General features: G+C 39.4%; 1 protein-coding gene across 2 annotated transcripts; it reads left to right on the top strand.

The window, feature by feature from the left end:
- Nucleotides 1-1,185: 1,185 nt before the first annotated feature.
- On the top strand, nucleotides 1,186-19,736 carry LOC146386142 (hexokinase-1). 2 transcript variants are annotated; one of them, XM_084932197.1, is made up of 19 exons: nucleotides 1,186-1,373; nucleotides 1,479-1,574; nucleotides 3,595-3,757; nucleotides 6,558-6,706; nucleotides 7,643-7,762; nucleotides 8,063-8,158; nucleotides 8,265-8,364; nucleotides 8,815-8,998; nucleotides 9,384-9,539; nucleotides 9,631-9,864; nucleotides 10,228-10,532; nucleotides 12,785-12,933; nucleotides 13,227-13,346; nucleotides 13,578-13,673; nucleotides 15,288-15,387; nucleotides 15,650-15,833; nucleotides 16,061-16,216; nucleotides 17,477-17,710; nucleotides 18,502-19,736. In XM_084932197.1, exons 2-19 carry the CDS (start codon nucleotides 1,512-1,514, stop codon nucleotides 18,650-18,652), a joined length of 2,760 nt encoding a protein of 919 aa, XP_084788323.1. In that variant the 5' UTR covers nucleotides 1,186-1,373; nucleotides 1,479-1,511; the 3' UTR covers nucleotides 18,653-19,736. The 2 variants fall into 2 exon arrangements, with proteins under 2 accessions (XP_084788323.1, XP_084788322.1); XM_084932196.1 differs by having other exon boundaries at nucleotides 1,186-1,574.
- Nucleotides 19,737-20,554: the final 818 nt, after the last annotated feature.

The raw sequence follows: 20,554 nt of genomic DNA, 5'->3' as shown, positions 1-20,554 counted from the left end.
GCCGGATAGTCTTCCTCAGAGGGGAGTGAATGAATACTAAGCCCTCCCCCTTTTTCCTCTCTCCTTTCTGAGCTTCTGTTTCACAGTGGGGAAAGGCGGCACCGGGAAACCATTCTTTTGGTTGCAGGCTGCTAAAGATGGAACACGAGAGGAGGGGGACTGTGTGTAGACTAGAGGAAAATCAAAGAGGGAAGTCCTAAATCACAACGGTTAAGGGGGGGGGGGGGGGGGGGGGGGGGTATAATAAAGACGTCACAAGCTTTAGACGTCACTGAGTCAGGAGACATGGTTCATTTTACGCAGAGCGTGGTGACGTAATAGAGCCACAGGGGGCAGAGGAGCTGTCCCTGACTATGTATAGCAATGCTGAAGCCTCATCAGCAGTCAAAGAGGGGTGGGGGCTCGAAACATGTGCTGGCTATAGCTAAAGACACATTTTAAGCCCATATAAGAATAGATTTTAAAAAATATAAAACACATTTTCAAAATATCAATTAATGTGACTGCAACCTGCAAACAAATGTTTTTACTTCTTGTCTTTGAATGAGTCGTCCTGACTTTTTATATTCTTTGTTACTTTTTGTTTTTAGTTGTTGTTTTTTAAATGAAAACACTGATTCGTGGATTTATAGGTACATAATGTGTGCAGGTTGCCTTCCATTAAGAAATGTCCTCTCAAGGTCAGGAATGACACTTAGCTTTAAAGCTATATCTCTAGCTTCCATGTTGCAGTGGGTGGGGTGTGTGCTGCAGCGATAAGAAGCCATCAGTCACAAGTCTGACTCTCCAACGGTGCTGCTGCATGTGTGGAGCTATGAGAAGATGCTTGGATGTTGCAGCATGAATGTGATGTCCTTCAGCCTGCAGTTGATGCTCAGTGTATTGCAGTAGTGACATCATCATGTGGCTGCCCTGCCTCTCTGCACGTCCACCTCCTGTAGCCGTGGAAACATGGAGACGTGCAAACTCGGGGAAGTCTATGGAGGAGAGTGGCCGGTTATCGTGCGTAAGCCGCTTCCTCATTCAGCTCACAACTCCCGTGCCCCCACTCCCATTTGCACTCCCCTGTTGCCCCCTCCTCCGATTTGCTCCCCCCTCTTTCCTTTGCTTTCATGTCCTGGGTTCAGCCAATGGGAGTGCTCAGTGGGGGCAGGGCAAAACAGAACCACCATTCCTGTGCCGAGCTGTTACATCTCCTCAGAGCTAACAGGGAGCTAGCAGCTCAGAGGGAGGAGGCACGGCCAAACCCAGCCTGTGTGTGTGTTTGTGTGTGTATGTGTGTGTGCCTGTCGCAGACTAGCAGGCAGGGCCGCTGCTGCACGTTTGTTTCACCAGACTTTTTCCTTTTAACCTTGCCTTGACACAGTGCTCAGGTAAGGCCTGCTTCTGCTTCTACTTCAGGATAAAGCGGGATCAGCGTGAGGGAAAACTGAACAATCTTCTTTTCCCTTCTTCTTCACTGTCAAACCACCTCGTAGTAAGTGACAGCTCCCGAAGGACACGCAGACAGGATGATAGCGGCTCAGCTTCTGGCCTACTACTTCACCGAGTTGAAGGATGATCAACTCAAAAAGGTGAGCGACAGCAGCTTTAAACTGTTATGATGGTCCTTTTATATTAGACTTCAGAGCTTTGTTATATCACAGCAGCCTAGCGTATACCCACAGACACCGGCGAACAGTGGCTGCATGCTGGGATCGAATCTGTGGGGTTTATCGTGTTGGGAGAAGAGGATGCACCATTTGGGAGTTACGGGAGGAGAAAGCCAGCATGATGTTTAATATTGATATGGTGCATTTTCAGTTTGTTAGCAGTATTTGACACAGATGTCCTTGAGCAGGGCTGTGGTCACTGATCGTGGTGAAATGCAGACAGACCTCCATCACTGAGCTTTTCCGGAGCACTGGTTGCTATGGCATCTGAAGCAGACAGGTGTCTATGAGGGGTTGTTGGCAAAAGTCAAGATCTCCAAAATCCATGATTTTGTCCCCGACTGTCAGCGTCTTTTTTCCCCCAGTCATTCATTTTTACTGTTTCACAGATGTTCTATCCCATTGCACTGATGCCTTCTTAATTTCATTCCTCTTTTAGTCCATCGTGAAAACACATTTCAATTTTTTAGCAGCTCATAGACGTTGCCATCAGTGAAATCTGAGCCTGATTACAGCTTCTGGTTGCCCATATAAACTGACTCTGTGTTCAGAGCGAATTAGTGACTGAACAAACTGGTAAGATATCCCCAGGGAATAGGGGATACGGGTGAGGGCAGTCAGTGTAAGTGGGGGTGGGGTCAAATACTCACGACGTCATGTGTGATATCACAGTGCAGTAGCAACACATGCCACTGCTGAAGTAGGTTACTGGAACTACTGGGGTAAAAACAATCCTGGAAAGGATGAAAGCTCTTAAACCATGCACATCCTGCAAGGGACACCGACACTGTAACCATATCAAGATAAGGAGTCAAATTTAGTGGCAGCTAGATTTACTATCTGTTATCCAAGTGTTGTAGTAGCTGGGTAGCCTTAGTGTGTAGACCTTTGGTCTTACTAGTATTCTTTGATTAAGCATCAAAGGATCAGGCAAACAAACAAAATTTAATTTAAATCCATAAGAATTCTGAAAAATCTTTATACAAAAACATGACAAAAGAAGGCATCACACAGATGCAGTTAAATAACATAAGAAAGAGACTGATAATAGATGCCATATTATAAGTGTCAGGAAAACTAAGAGTGAATAACTATACGAATTAACTGCATTTACATACAACATTAAGAAGATTGGCCATGAAAAAAATCAGTATGTTACTTTATAAAGTATATATAGACAAACATCAAAGTTACTGTATTTTAAAAAAAAGTTACGGACGTGTTTCATTACTCTTGTAGACAAACTCTACAAATCAGGTGACATTTTGGAAAGGCTAATATTAATAATGTGACAGAGTAGCTTGATGGGTAACAAATGTGTGGACTGTCTCGTGGCACAGAGCAGGTTTCAGGCGTGCGGGGTGCCCCATGGCATGCACTGTGATTATATAACAATAACAAAAACTGTCCTCTGTAAATCCTCCCAACAAACATTTCATTCATTAGATGTGTTAACTGTGATATAACCATATAATGTAGCTATTATTAAAAAATGTTTTGTTGATAATTTAATTGTATCAAAATGTTATGCTGACTAGTACATGGATTCAAGTGTCCAAATTCAGGCCCTTTGCCACAATTAGAGGTACTCCCTGTTTATTGATTTTTGCCCATGTCCTAAAACTCCTGCCATGCCGTTAACTAATTCAAATGACACAAATCCATTATAAAATCCATCCCAGGAAACCCCCATTGTTGTGTTTAACCCTGGAGAACCCACGGGGTCAAATTTGACCCCATGGTTTCCCTAGAAAACCAATGGGGTCGGCTCTGACCCCATGGGTTCTCCAGGGTTAAACCACGACAATACTAGTAAGCAGTGTTTACATGTGTTTAATTCATGTTAATTGATATGTGCTCAGGTTGCAAAATATTAGTGTCTCACAGATGTTTAGCAAGCATAAAACTTCCCTAACAACTTCTCTGTGCACCTATTCTTCAGATCGATAAGTACCTGTACTCCATGCGGTTCTCCGATGAGACGCTTAAGGACATCATGAACAGGTTCCGCAGGGAAATGGAGAATGGGCTCGAACGTGACACCAACCCCACTGCCACCGTGAAGATGCTGCCCACGTTCGTCAGGTCCATTCCTGATGGATCAGGTAGAGTGTGTATTAAGAATCTCACAGAAATCACAGATTATTGAGAAAAGTGCTCTGATCAGCTCAAAAATATTCTCCTTAATTGTGTAAGTGCCCAACAGTGCCCCCAAATGCCCAAAGTCATTGGCAGTTCATTTAATGAGTCAAACACATGGGTTTAAGCCTTTAAAGCTTAAAAATGCTTAAAAATTTGTAATAATATTTTAACAATATAAAAAATATCAGAAAGCTCATAAATAATTCTGCATTTTAGAAGTCAAAATGGTTCAAAAATAAAGGAGCATTTCCACTATTATGCAGAAGAAGCAGCATCATTAATACCTCCTATTCACACACTGATGACAAAATTTCATCCATACTTGTTGAAGGATGTATTTGTTTCTGTCTGACTGTAAAGAATGTGCTGATGTTAAAATTGTCACATAAGCCTCTTTGTGTTTGTGCTCTGGGTTCAAGCTAAATAGATTACTATTGTTTTAGGCCTGAGGCCAAACAGTCCAAACAGCCTCATCACTCAGTGTAACGTACAAGCAGAAGAAAACCTCATAATGTTATATTTAACTTAACTGAAACATAATCCTCATAGGCTCATCTAATCCAATCATATCTTTGTGTCAAATATTTATCTTTACTAGTCTGATGACTGGCCTGTAACCAGCAAAAGGCCTTTAGTAAGACCATGCAACTAGTTTAAGATGTTACTTTTCTTATATTTTGGGGCTATACTGATAAAATAATAGAATGTATATTCAGGATACTTTGACAGTCAGATTATTACAGATTATAAAAGATAATTTACTGGGAAACAAACCTCAAAAAGTAGAATTGATGACTAAATATTTGAATGTCTTTCAACTGTTTTTGGTTTTATTCTTGTATTCAAGTCGAAAAATGAGAAACAAAAATGCAGAAATATACTTCAGGTATATCTTAGTTTTCCCGCAGACTGATGTCAGAACAAGGCAGCCGGACATTCTTGTCTTCTCGCACTATATATAGCCTAGGGTTTCAACATGACAGGGATGAAGCAAAGTGCGAAGTTGAAGCTATGGTGATGGCAAAAAAAATAAAATAAACATTTTAAATCCATATAATGACAGTAGTGACAAACATGTTGGCAAGGTTGGTTGTCATGATAAGAGGGATAAGTGAAAATCAATCCCATTCCTCTGTCTTGACTTTTTTCTCTGGAAAGAAAATTCACAAATGAACAGCTAAGCTCAGACTGTAATTTTTACTGTGTAATAAGATTAGACTTGGTGGAAAAGCTAATGAGAGATACAAATGTAGATAGACCAGCTTAGGATCTTCATCCTAAATCTCACGGATTCTGTTTTCACTCTGACATATTAGTAGAAATACCTCAACAGAATTTATTGACTCATCATGACTCAAATTTAGCATGACTGCAGTGGTAATGATAGAGCGGACATATCTTATTACTAAAACACATTTATGGGAATGGAATAATTAAAATGTATTTTAGAATCAAATGGCAGATAGAATCAAATAGAATCAAATCTCTCAAAAATAATAATCATTTAAAAACTGTAGACCATATTATGTTTCTTTTTTTTGCCAGTACTACAGACACCAGCCATGCCACAGATAAAGCCTTCTTTTATCAGTGATTAGATTACAACACTAGTTTTGACGAGCTTAGTTAAGAATTTTTGCATTAATTAAACGAAACAGCATCAGTGCATTTGCATGCTAGCACTGAGAATATACAACGACATGGGTTATAAAACAGCAAATGCTCTGCGGCAAATCACTAACACTTGTATGTCCAGCCCAGACACACATCTCATTCCAGTCAGGTCAAGAGGATTAATAGCTCAAGGCAGCAAACATTACAGTCATGGCACGACTGTATCAATGAACAGTGTTTTGTTGGAGGGCAGCTGAACTTCTTAACTTAAAGGTTACAACTCTGATTCCAGCAATAGTAAATTTACATCCACATGTTCTGTTCTTATCCAGTGTCAGATTTCAAGAAGAATAAATTAATGTAATTACCTGTAATATTGCACATATAGGTCTGTGTATTCATTTCAGAACAAACTTCACATTTTTTAATCAGAGAGGCTATTTGTTGACATTATGCTTTTCTTTCCTTTCTTTTTTTAAATTTTATTCGCGGGGGTGGGTTTCTTTATATATTTGATTCTAAGGACAGGCAGCACTCCAACCATAAGTAGGGAGTAAGGAAAATAAACCCGAGGATGTGTTCCTCGTGTCTTTGTTGAGAAATGTTGATATAGATCTTTGTACTTTTGGCCAAGAGGGGAGTCATAATTCCAAACATTGTCTTTTGTTGATGCTACTACTAACAGCATGTGCTTTGTGGTGAATGCCTGTAAAGCTCCTTTTCTCTTTTAGTGACATGCCAAGCTTGGGAATACTGATGGCCTTAGAGAGAATTAGCAGTGACAGCTTTAATAAAGTATCAAACATTCATTAATTTCTAATCTGCCCTAAATTAAAATTAGGATATTATTTTCACTCCCTTTGCTCGTAAAAACTGTCAAAAAACAAAATGCAAAACATAAATCTACCCAAAACTCACATTTGACCCTGGTAGCCCTAAGTACAGTCTTTGGGCCATCTATGAGTTGACTTCTGGTATTCAGGTATGATCCAAAATATACATAATATGGGGAAAATCTTCTGTTTTTTGTTGGGTTTTTGTGTGTGTGTGTGTGTGTGTGTGTGTGGTTGGAATACACCAGGGGGAGGACTAGTTGCAACTGTCTGTCATGAATTGCAATAATGTGTGACCACACTCTCAACCTGACAGAAAAGGGGGACTTCATAGCTCTGGACCTTGGAGGGTCGAACTTTCGGATCCTGCGTGTCAAAGTGACACAGGACAAGAAGCAACCAGTTCAGATGGAGAGCCAGATCTATGAGACCCCTGATGACATTATCCATGGGAGTGGGGCACAGGTAACCAAAAATATACTTCTACCATTTTTAAATGCACTAAACATTCTTGTTGTATTCTTCTTATTGAGCCATTCCTCTGTGAAAACATAGCTAAGAAGCAATCAGACATGTTGTTCTCATGTTGTAATCCTTGTCACACCGATGTATCGTAATCACACTTAATTAAGAATATTCAATATTACTGTCTACACACCACACAAAGCAGTTATATTAAGGCCGACTCAACATTCAGTTTGTGTAAAATGATCTTTGTAACACTTGGGAATAATAAGAGCAACGTCAGAACCTACGCTGGCCAACACAGGACTTGTAGACAGCTGGCGGCCGTGTTGTAACATGATAACCAAAACATGAATGACTGTCTGAGGCGGTGTGACTGGTTTAGGCCATGACTTACACAGACAGAACAAGACAGATGCTGTTTAGTGAAATGCTGAACGGACAGCTGGTCAGAAGAAATGTAATGTGATATATCACAGGTTTGTTAACAAAGACGTGCATTTAGATTGTGACTTATTGTATAATATACAACTCTGTGAAGTCTTCATTGGTGTGATTTAAAAAAAATTCATGCAAGTATACAATTAATCCAATGACTAATAAGAAAAAATAAAATAAAATAATAGTTTAAAAACATGCTAAGTCACAAGTCATGTCAATATGGATAGATATCAGCTATCTTTCCAGGATCTCATGATGATTTCTAAAATATGCATGGTTTACAGAAAGGCTTTTAACTGTCTGCAGAATCTTTTATGTTCTTTACATATTTGTTGAAGCATTTTCTAAGTAAAGTTTCAGGGATATTTATGTAAACTGGAAATTGTACTTTAAGGATGCATTAACTTAAAATGACAAAGAAAATGTTACATTTGCGCCAAAATGTAGTTACATCATCTTGAAATTCTTAAAAATGTCTTTTTTGTGTGTCTGCAGCTCTTTGACCATGTTGCAGACTGCCTCGGTGACTTCATGGAGAAACAAAAAATCAAGGATAAAAAACTTCCTGTGGGATTCACGTTCTCTTTCCCGTGTGCCCAAACCAAACTAGATGAGGTAAACACTTCCAGTTTAAAGGATAACTGTACCACTCACTGTGCTCATTAAACACGTCATCACTACAACCTCAACATGTGTGGCTTGTTTCTTTTGTTAATAGTTTTAGATCAATAGCTCAATAAAGCCCATAGAATGTAACAGTGTAAATTCATCAATGCATTATATTTTATTGTATTATTGTGTTAATATATTATAGATAACGTGTTTGGCGATGCCGTGACTGAAATAGCGATGGACATATATTTGAGATTGTCTTTGCCTGTCTTATAGTAAATTAAAGTTAGTCTTGTTTTTCAGGCTGTCTTATTAACATGGACAAAGAAGTTTAAAGCCAGTGGTGTAGAAGGCATGGACGTTGTGAAGCTTCTAAACAAAGCTATCAAGAAACGAGGGGTAGGTTTTTGTCTGTGGATTTCATTTACAAACATGGATAAGACATCTGCCAGATGGCTCTTTTTTCCCATTTTGTTTTGAGTTAAACATAACCTTGTTTTCCCAGGACTACCAAGCAGACATCATGGCAGTGGTGAATGACACCACTGGCACTATGATGACTTGTGGATTTGACGATCAGCGCTGTGAAGTGGGAATCATTATAGGTAAAAACAAATGGATTTTTACCACTGCATTAGGCAAATACAAATGCCTGAGCCAATGACACTTTTAAAGTAGGGGGAAAAACACATCTTGCATTTCACATGATTTGATGTGCCCCTTTTAAACAAATAGATCCTTTCCCCAGGCTTTGGAAAAGGTATTTAGCACCTTAAAGCCAACAAGTTTTAGTAACCAAGTGTACTTTATCAGTACTTCAAAACATCCCAGGATGTTGAGAATACATTTTTATATTAAAGTTCTAACCCAGAAGGGCAAAAATCAAGCAAAATAATGTCTCTCGTCCAAGCTTGGGCAAAAATCACACGAGGTCCAGAGCACTGTACAGAAGCATGTACACAGTTCTACATGTGGGGGCGCCAAATAAGCTAAATAGCACACTGCATTCTGCTTTGAAGTGAAATAAGAGTTATGTCAGTTGTGCATCCTTTCAGGAACGGGAACAAATGCCTGCTACATGGAGGAACTGCGTCACATTGACCTGGTGGAAGGAGATGAAGGCCGGATGTGCATCAACACTGAATGGGGTGCTTTTGGGGATAATGGGTCCCTAGAGGACATCCGCACAGAGTTTGACCGTGAGATTGACAGAGGATCGATCAACCCAGGAAAACAATTGTAAGATTCCTTTCTTTTTTCTTTTTTTTTTAAACTAAAGGAAGGTTTTGAAAGTTGAAATATCTTTCAGTAAGTTTACTTACTGTAGACTACGATAAGTACAATGCAAGTTAGTTTTTTAAGTTGTGCAGCCAAACAGTAAACGAACTGCATATAATACACAAAAGTATACCAGTATGCTTAACTTCTTTGGGACTAGTTCTCTTTGTTGTTACACATTGTGAAGTTACTGTACACACACCACTATAGATAAAATATAGCTTTGTCCCTTAAGATTACAGTTGAAAAAAAGCATTCTAGTCTGCAGTGGACTGTAATTTAGACGAATAGAAATTGTAGCTGTGATACCTTATATGAAAACACTGTTGTGTTTCTTTCTGATTAGGTTTGAAAAGATGGCCAGTGGCATGTACATGGGAGAACTGGTACGACTCATCCTGGTCAAGATGGCCAAAGAGGGGCTGCTGTTTGAGGGACGAATAACCCCCGAGCTCCTGACGAGAGGAAAGATTGAGACGAAACATGTATCTGCAATTGAAAAGTGAGACATGAAGGAATAAAATAGTTTTTCCACTTCCATTCTTCAACAGAAGAGTTAAGACCCTTTTAATGTACAATACTTGTAATTTTAGGACTAAGGAAGGACTGAAGAAGTGCATGGAAATCCTGACAAGGCTTGGAGTGGAGCCCTCAGAAGAAGACTGTCTGGCTGTGCAGCACGTGTGCACCATCGTATCCTTCCGCTCAGCTAATCTAATATCTGCAAGTCTGGGAGCCATTCTTTGTCGCCTAAAAGAGAATAAAGGAGTTGTGCGGCTTCGTACCACCGTCGGCATTGATGGCTCTCTGTACAAGATGCACCCTCAGTGAGTAGGCCATAAAATGGGGACTAAAGGGCGCTTTCCAGAGACGCACATTTAGTTTGGATATTATGTACTCCAAAAAGACCTATGCAGCATAGAAAGGATGTACGCCAGATAATTCTTTGAGTGGCTTCAGATTCAGTCCTAAATGAAAAACTCCAGGTTTTGGTCTGTGTGGAAGTTCAGATCTGCTGCATTGTGAATTCCTAAAATCCTAAGTCACAGTTATCCTGTAATTGTGTAGTGCTTTATATATTTCTGCAGTCTGAATACATAATTCTGATGAAAAATAGATTTTGACACATTCTAATACTCACTTAAAGACTCTGTTTTTCCTCACGAGGAATTCTTTTGCTCTCTGAACAGATATGCCCGTCGTCTGCACAAAACTGTGCGTCGCTTAGTCCCAGACTCAGATGTCCGTTTCCTGCTGTCCGAAAGCGGGAGTGGGAAAGGAGCAGCCATGGTGACAGCAGTGGCATACCGTTTAACCGAGCAGGCGCGCCACATTCAGCAGACTTTGGCAGAATTCCGGTTGAGCAAAAATCAGCTGTTAGAGGTAAAGAAAAGGATGAAGGTGGAGATTGAAAGAGGCCTGAAGAAGGACAGCCACAAGGACGCTACAGTCAAAATGTTGCCCACCTTTGTTCGACGCACACCGGACGGAACAGGTAATTAAAATGAGACATGCATAGATTTGTTTTTTTGTTAGCTCAGGTCCAAGTCAATCTCAACTATCATTCACGCCTGTCTATGTCATATATGAAGGCCAAAGGAAAGTAATGCAGATGGAAATATCAATATCCTTTGATACTGAAGTGTTTCGTGTGGTCTATAGTGAAACCATGTGTTATACTCGGGAGTGTATTACCTGTAATAAGGCCACCATTGCATCAGGTAAAATTATTACGTGTTTGTAAAATACAATATCAGTATTTGGTGAAACAAACAGTTGCATTATTTACCACAATAAAAACAGCATTATCAATAATTAAAGCGAGTCTATATGTCATCTCAAAGTAACTACTAAACTACATAATGTATCATGAAACAATCAGTCACTATATGTTTGGTTTTTGGTAATAATGAAAGCAGCGCTTGTGCTAACACAAAAAGCACGAGTAAAGTTCACGGCACAAGGAGTCAAACAACAGGCTTCAGATATTTAAAAACCCAACAGCTGGACATGTTTACCCAGCACAAGCACTGCTTTTAATTATGTATCTACTTAGGTAGTGTATGAGGTGGACTTTATGGATCTGCATGAAAGGATTTTCACAATCCAATAACCAGTAACAGTACAAATGGTCCGTTTATGCTGACTGAAGACACAGCTGACGTTTCCTAGATCTATGTGTTTCTTCCAAAAGGTTTTCTGAAAATAGGTGAATTACCAGACACAGAAGCACACACAAGTAAACGTTGGCCTCACCTTGATAAACTAGCACTACTTATCTGTGATGCCTAATGGCAATTAATACATGAAGGTTAACATTTAGACAAATACTTTAAGATTTAAAAGCCAATAATTCTGTGCCTTATATTTTGTCCCTAATTCTCTGTACCTGGCAGTCAAATATAATTGCTATTTTTAAGTTTTTTAACTGTAGAGAGAACAATATTTATTCTAAACTAGAAAAAGTTGCATTTCCTGCGAAAATGCAGTGTGAATGCCTTGTATTGGAATATGGTGAAAACAGGCGAAAATCAGCATTATCTGAAAAGAGCTGTAGAAGCAGAAGTCTTTGCTGAAAATGGCTGTATTTGAAAGGGTACACTATGCAGTGTCAATAAAGCAGAGTACATGCAAGTAGGGAAGATGTGCAGCAAATGTCACATGTAGGATTTGAACCTGTGCAACTAGATCTCAAAGCAGCTGCTTTTCCTATTGAGCTAAACTAGCTCTGGTCTCAAACAATGATATGATGAGAGAAAAAATGTTCACTGTGCAGAAGAAGCTAAATGTTGCTGAAAAGAGCTTAAAATGCTGAAGGTTCAGCAAAAAAAAAAAGATAAGGAACCTGAAAATTGTGCTCAAAAGAGGTGAAAAACCTGAAAATTGTGCTGAAAAGCGCAAAAGAGGCTGGAAATTGTGCAGAAATGAGGTGAAAAAGCTGAAATTGTGCTTAAAAGAGTAGAAGAGGCTGAAAATTGTGCTAAAAAGAAGTGGAAAAAGCTGAAAATTGTACTGAATCAGCAAAATTATTTTTGCTGAAAAAGGTCAAGAAGCAGAACTTTGTGCTGAAAACAGGTGAATCAGCAGAATTTCTGCTGAAAACAGGTAAATAAGCTGAAGTTTATGCTGAAAACAGCTGAAGAAGCTGGAAATTGTTTTCAAAAGTAGCAAAAAACTGAGAAATTCTGCTAAAAAAAAGGTGAAAAAGCTGAAATTTGTGTTGTAAAAGGGTTTAAACAGTTGAAGTTTTAATTGAAGATGTTGCCAAAAATGTTGCCATAAGCAGGAATCGATCCCGGCCCTCCTACTCTGAGAACGGCTGCTTATCTCACTGAGCTAAAACATGACTCAGCCCAGCAAGCAAAACTGGTGATCACACTGATAATGTGGTCCTATTCAGCAAAATAGGCCAAAAAATGACATAAAAAGCTTAATATCTGAAAAAGTATAAAAGTTATGAGCACCAAAAGTCATAGCAGGCATTAGCAGAAAGAGCTGAACAGTTTAGAGTTTGAACGGTGAAAATCGGCTGAAAACTGAGGGAGTAGTTAAGCGGCAAAGAAAGTGGCAACTTGAAGAATAATAAAGGATAAAGAATAAAGAGAAACAGAAACAGGATCCCAATAGTGTGAATGCCCTTTGAGGCATTCACACAATTATAACCAGTACAACAGATAAAACTTATTCAGAGGTTGTAGAAATATGTTTTGTGCCTTCTCATGCTAATTTCTTTGGCTTTTTTAACAGAAAATGGTGATTTCCTTGCTCTGGACCTTGGAGGAACAAACTTCCGTGTGCTTCTGGTCAAGATTCGCAGTGGGAAAAGACGATCAGTGGAGATGCATAACAAAATCTATGCCATTCCCATAGAAGTCATGCAGGGCACAGGGGAAGAGGTACCGATCAGTTTTGCGTATTTGTTGCAGGAAACAGGAACAATAATCATGTTTAAATAATTCTCAGTCTTTAAAAACTGCTTATTCCATGAAAACAGATTAAACATTTAAAGCAATTTCTTCTCTTTTCCATCTTAATTTCTAGCTACAACAAAATACATTTGAAACATGCAACTATCCAAATCCAAACCTGCATTGGTGCCATAAAGAATCTTTGTAACTCTCATGAAAAAAACACACCAAAAGCCATTAGCAGTCCTGACCTTTTCTTTCTATATGATGTCTCTTTCCAGCTTTTTGATCACATTGTGCACTGCATCTCTGATTTCCTGGACTACATGGGAATGAAAAGTGCTCGACTCCCACTGGGTTTCACTTTTTCGTTCCCCTGCCATCAGACCAGCCTGGATGCAGTATGTTCCCTTTTTCCTCAAAGCAAAAACTTTACGTTGCTTTCAATCCAGCTACAACCAAATTACCAAGAAAGGCAAAGCGTATTGTACAATGTAACGTACACACGTAATGGACATATACTTAGTTAATAAGTCGTTTTTCTGTCATGTTTAGAGAATTGTGAAATGTTATTCAGTCAAATTAAACATCATTATATTTTAAATCATTACTTATTGTTTTGTTATCTTCAGGGCATCCTTGTAACATGGACCAAAGGCTTCAAGGCCACAGACTGTGAGGGTGAAGATGTAGTGGAGCTTCTTCGGGAAGCAATCAAAAGGAAAGAGGTAATCACAGACCAGTTTAGTCACGACAACACGAACACTAGTTAATCCACTGGATTTGACAGAAAGCCCAAAGATGCCATTATTGTGAAAAGTTTGCTACTAAAAAATATGCATCATTTAGTCAAAATGTGTTCAAATACCCTAAAACCAGTAAAATGGTTTCATTCAGTATTGTTAAAATGATCCCAAATTTAATAGTCATATATGTATATTTTATACCTCTGACTGCTGCTTGGTTATTGCTACAAAGAACAGCAAAACAATAGTCTTTGTATGGGATATTTGGTGAGATAAAAAAGGCTTTGTATAAGCTGCACCTTTGCATCCTGTATAATGTAGGCACAGTTTGTCCCTCAGATTGTTGCTTCTTTAAAAGTGCTGTCCAGGTTCTGACTGACAGCACTCTGAGCAAATAAATGCTTGCCTTCAATGAGCCCCTCAAAGCAGTGTCTTTTAAATAATGAAATTCAGCTATTTTAGAGCTTAACTGTTTTTTTGATATTCACTTATCTACCCACTATTTAGAGAACTTTTGTTATTTTGGTTGTTTAAAATCTCATAATTTAAACTTTGCTTCATGAAAACATTACAGAATAAGGAAGGGAAAGAATCTGGATATGTAACCTAACAGACCACCTCATTAAAAACCTTACAGTAAACCCTTAGTAGTAAAGAAGATTGCACATCATATATTCACTCACCAACCACGTCACATGACCACATAGCTGCTAATCCCAGCATATAGGCATCTTTGCTGTGAACTGCAATTTTGCAGTTTCAGCATAAACACCCTTAACCCCACCTCATACTGTATAAACCTACAACAGAACAGTAAGCATATACAACAAATATGACTAATTACTCTCTCTAATAAATGACATTTTTATGAATACAGTTGAGTGTCACTGTTATATCCAGAAAATTCCTAATATCCTCATGTTGCCACTTTTCGGTTTCACATATTAATTTTATTTTTTTAGATGGAGAATCCAGTAAGTATTAACCAAAGGTAAATCATTAACTAACAGGTAAAGCGGTGCGAGCCTGGACCTGTTTACTGTCCTTATAGCATGCAATAACACCCAGAAGACATGCAGCTAAGAGCAGAGGTCTGGCAGAGCTCCTGAACCTTACAGCTCTTTGAAACTGCTTGTGTATTTTGTTGTTTCGCCTGTCTAGGAGTGTGGGTGAACCGCATTGTGCTCAGTGTGGCATTTAAGATGTTGCCAGGTGTGATATTGATTCATCTGTCAAAACAACCATCCAGCAATGTTTAGTGAAAAACATGGACTTAATGCTGCTTTAACATCATCTTGGAAAAGTCTTAAGCAACAGTAACTACCTGCTATTCTTTAGACTGCAGGGAAAAAAAACAATATGGCTATTAATATAAGTAACCGGATGTAAACACTTCAGTATCATGAGTATGTGAATTAAAAATGTAATGAATATATTCTGGGCATTCTGGACACGACTGATGTTTTGCACGACTGATTTTTTGAATTGAAATTTGTCTATAACATGGAAAGCATACACAAGTTCTTACTGCATTACACGTGCATGTAATATTGTTGTACTTTGATGTGTAAACAATAATTCTTGTGATGTTTGTAGGAGTTTGAGCTGGATGTGGTTGCCATAGTGAATGACACAGTGGGGACGATGATGACCTGTGCATATGAGGAGCCCACATGTGAGGTGGGACTGATCGCAGGTGAGTGACACACAACCTATAGCAAAAATATCTTTTCTACAATTATCTTGCAAGGTGTATGTATGAAAGATGTAAGTAAATATTCATACAACAAAATGATATGTTTATGTATTTATTTTTATTAAGCAAAACTACTTTTGTGTTATTGTGCACCTTAGCCCAATACTAATCTACAGTTAGAAAAGATTTGTTTTTTCAAAAACAAAAAAGAAATTTGGTAGTTCTTTTCAGATGTAACAGCCCTGGCTGTGTATACACTCAGGAACGGGCAGCAATGCTTGTTATATGGAAGAAATGAAGAACATTGAGATAGTGCCGGGTACCGAGGGTCAGATGTGTGTCAATATGGAGTGGGGGGCATTTGGAGACAATGGCTGTCTGGATGACATCAGGACAACATACGACCAGGCAGTGGATGAGAACTCACTCAACGAAGGCAAACAAAGGTTAGGATGCTGCTAGTACCCAACTATTTCACAAATAACAAAATAGCAACACCTGCCACAGTGCTATACTCTCCCCCTCAACATCTTGGCCTGTTCAGTAATACTTGATCAAAGAGCAAACAGAAAAATATATTTAAAGGGAAAAAAAGAAAACAACTGATATCTCTAGTTAAGAGAGCATCTTTACAGCTTACTGACACAGCTGTGTTAATTCTTTTGCACCACAGATATGAGAAGATGTGCAGTGGAATGTATCTTGGTGAGATTGTACGGCAGATTTTGATTGATCTGACCAAGCGTGGCTTCCTGTTCCGGGGACAAATCTCAGAGACACTTAAGACCAGGGGCATCTTTGAGACAAAGTTTCTGTCACAGATAGAAAGGTGAGTGAATTGTTTCACACTAACATTATTTTTTTGTAATTATTGGTTAGGGCTGTTTTAATGCTATCAAACAATCATTATATACAAACTGTTTATCCAGGAGCAGACATTACAGAATTGTGGCGTCTACAAAATAGTCTGTCCTATTTAAAGGTAAAATTCACCCCAACTATGTTTTTGAGCATTCAATTCAAACACAACATTCAATTTCTTCAATTAGAAGATAAAGAGCACATAAGTTGTGGTTACAGTCTTCAACCACTGCCGGTTTGGACTGATTTTCAACATTAGAGAGGGATCAGTTGCTTAAATAAAAAAAGATCAGTTTCTTCTCTCATAGAACTGTTACTGAATGCAGCCACCTGTTATGCTCTAGGTGATCTATGCTATGACATGGATATTCTGACAAATGTGTAAAGTTTACAAAGTTGCGCACAGATGTCAAGCCAGGAGACAGAAAAGTGAATTCGGTACATTTACATTTACCACTCTTATCAAACATCACAAGTTAATTCAAATAAAAGTTTAGCACCAATAGTATTTTGTATTTAATAACTACAAAAGTATAAAATTAAATTATATAACTTATATAATTTTACACAGAACACTGTTTGCTTTATACACCTCCTAGCAGGCATAGGCTTCCACTGACTTTTACAGAATATTATATATTATCTATCTTATGAATTTAGAACATCAGAATATCAGAAAAAGCTAATAGCACATAAGAAGTAGTCTATAATCCACCTCAGACAAAAAATGCACTTAGTTTGTACTTAGTTTTTTAGCTACAATATTATTGTGTGGGACAGTTTTTAATATTCTGCCCCTACAGAATACCTGCATAACCATACAGAGGTTAAAAAAGTAATTTGTCTGATGCAGACTAATTTTCATACTGTAGCAAAATAAATGAAAACTGAAGTTAAGAAGAAAATGGTGAATACCAGAAAGCTAGAAAGAGTTAGTAGTACTGTAAAGTATCTGTGTTTATATAAAGCCTGTGGCTTAAACATGCAAAATGCTGGGAAATTAATAGTATACCAGTATAAAAACATGGGATTAAGCTGAAGTATTCACCAAAAAGCAGTTTTTAATGAGTCACCACACCTAGGAATGATAAAGGAAGGGGGATGTGAGCACTTGAGCTTATGTGCTGTTTAAGCCTACCTTAGTCTCTGGGAACAGCTGTGAGGTATCCAATGACTCTCCTGCTGTTGGCTGACCTCTGACTCTCCTCCCTCCCACCTCTCTCCACAGCGATCGTCTGGCCTTGCTGCAGGTCAGAGCGATCCTGCAGCAGCTGGGGCTCGACAGCACCTGTGATGACAGTATTATCGTCAAGGAGGTGTGCGGCACAGTGTCCCGCCGAGCAGCTCAACTGTGCGGAGCTGGAATGGCTGCAGTGGTGGACAAGATCCGTGAGAACAGAGGACTGGACCACCTGGATGTTACAGTGGGCGTGGATGGCACACTCTACAAGCTGCACCCACAGTAAGAGCTGGGATAGGAACACAATAGAGGGCATGTTTGTGTGAAAGGAGACCCGTTCATTTTAAAATGTTACTGTATTTCATCAGTCTGCAAAGAATTACCCAAGATTACCAAACTCACTGGCCTTACAGTAGCACTGAATTATTTATTCAGTCACTAGGATGGAAAAACATTCAAAAAGTGCTGAAGGACCTATAGTCAACAAATATACTGGTCTTTTTTGACATTAAATAATGCATGTTAGACATTGAAAAGATAAAGCAAATTGTACGTTTGCAGATGTCCAGAATAAAAACAGCAGAAACTGTAATAAACATATTACAACCCATAAATAGCCAAGTATTAGTATGTTATAAATCAACTAAATGTACAATCTGTCTACATTTCTTAGCCTTAAAACACTTTGATCTGCTACCACTTGTGATTCTTTGTGAGGACAAATTACAACTGTACCAGTTTTTTATATAAAAGATTATTTTCTGAAAAAGTACCTCAAGGCTAACATCTTCATTTGGTTGTTTGTCGAGGGGACTACTGATGGACTCTTGCAACTGAGGTTACAAATTAGGAGATAACTGCACCAATAAAAATCCAGAGGACCTCTTTTACCTCCAAGTCCACACCCTCTCGATAGGCCCGAATGAACCTCCTCACACAACTCTGTGCTGCTTCTAGTTGTAAAGTTTGAATAATATGTATGTCTGTCACCTATGCTGGAAAGCAACTGTCATTTCAAGTTCAGTAGCAAGCTGCCTCATAACCACAGTTTCCTCTTGCTCTCTTTTCTTCAGTTTTTCTCGGATCTTCCAACAAACTGTGAAGGAACTCGCCCCCAAATGTGATGTCAACTTCCTGCTGTCTGAGGACGGCAGCGGTAAGGGAGCTGCCCTCATCACTGCTGTGGGCTGCCGCCAGAGGGAGCTGGATGCCCAGCAACACTGAGCAGCTCTGTCCCAATTGTCCACAAGAACTACCTGCTGCTCCACCATGACCTTCACGCACCGCACAGCCTACATCCATTTCCCCTTGGCAGCCGTGACTCCACCTGTGCCCAACTTGGTCCACCTACAGCCAGAGAGATATACTGCATGCAGAGAATTAAAACTCAGTATCTAAATATTTATTTATACTGCACCAGATGGTTTATTATTTCCGTGTTTGTACATTTTCCTCAATAGCTTGTCAATAACCTGACAAATCTAAACTCCTTAGGTGTGCAATATTTGTGTACTACTAGTTTTATTTTTATATGAAGCCAGATATATAATTGTATTTATATAGCTCGGGCCAATTTGAATCCCAGAGGTCATCAAGATTTTTGCACCATAGACACAAGTAAATGTCTGCACTTTTTATATGAAAGTTACAGCAGCAACACGTCAATGTAACTTCCCATATGAAGGACCTTCTTGAAGCTGAATGAAGCCAATTGTTTTTACAGGCTCCTTTGGTTGAGAAAAACCAGTTCCAAAAGGGCTCATCACAAAGGTTTGAATGCAAGAGTCACGGCTGTTCAAATCTCCCTCATTTTGTGTGCTACATGCTCATACAACGTGTTTGGCTACTAACCCCTTTCTGTGTAACTGTCAGTGTAATTCACATATTCAAATATTCCTGCATCACCATACCATTATTCCTCAAGAGCGGACATGGTAGAAAAAGCCCCAGAGAAGTGTTAGCCCATCCTATTGCTATTCGTAAACTATTAAACTTTTGGTGTTGTGATTTATACCACTTCTACTCATTGTATGTGCAAACAATAAATGTTTATTGGGCCCCAAGAAGAGTGGACATAATGAGCGCTTTTGTGTGTATTTGTAGCTGAGTGTCAGTGTGTCTTACTGTATGACCTGTAGCTTCAATGTCCAAAGCTCTATGGAAACTGCATGCCTTACATCAACACAAAGGAGGTTACCGGATCATTTTCTTTCTTTTGCTCTATTTTTTTTTTTTAACATCATTATAGATTTGTGATCGACACAGTAAAAAGCAAATTCATTAAATTATATTTTGTTGTGGAGTAAAACCTGTGTCTCATTCTTTAGCTGTCAAGCAGGGCAGAACTTGAAATGCAGATGGTGAAGTTGGTAACAAGCTGACACATAAAAAGTGCATTAAGGAGCACAGAGGATGCAGTCTCCATCGCACTGCACTCTGTGCTCTCACACTTGGACAACAACAACACCTACGCCAGAATGCTGTTTATAGACTTCAGTTCAGCATTCAATACAATCCTCCCCTCACAACTCATCAGGAAACTGACAGACCTGGGCATCAGTTCCCTCATGTGCAAATGGTTACTGGACTTCCTGACCAACCGCCCCCAACATGTCCGGCTGGATAACCGCTGCTCATCTACAATCACAATGAACACTGGTGTACCACAAGGCTGTGTGATGAGACCTTTCCTCTACTCCCTCTTCACCCACAACTGCAGACCTGCTGATGGTTCTAACACCATCATTAAGTTTGCAGATGACACCACGGTGATTGGCCTCATCAGATGAGGCCGCCTACAGGGAGGAGGTGGATCGTCTGGCTGAGTGGTGCGACACAAACAACCTGCTGCTTAACACTGAGAAGACCAAGGAGCTCATCGTGGACTACAGGAGGAATGCTGACCCACATCCACCCATCTACATTAAGGGGACGGCTGTGGAGCGTGTGAGCAGCTTCAAGTTCCTGGGAGTTCACATCTCCGAGGATCTCATCTGGACGACCAACTGCTCCAAGCTGGTCAAGAAGGCTCACCAGCGCCTCTTCTTCTTGAGGACTCTGAGGAAGAACCACCTGTCCTCAGACATCCTGGTGAACTTCTATCGCTGCACCATCGAGAGCATCCTG

This window comes from Perissodus microlepis, chromosome 6 (assembly GCF_051167445.1).
Source record: "Perissodus microlepis isolate ML-2025 ecotype Zambia chromosome 6, ASM5116744v1, whole genome shotgun sequence".
In the NCBI taxonomy this organism is placed as follows: domain Eukaryota; kingdom Metazoa; phylum Chordata; class Actinopteri; order Cichliformes; family Cichlidae; genus Perissodus; species Perissodus microlepis.
This window is presented reverse-complemented; position numbering and strand designations above follow the sequence as displayed.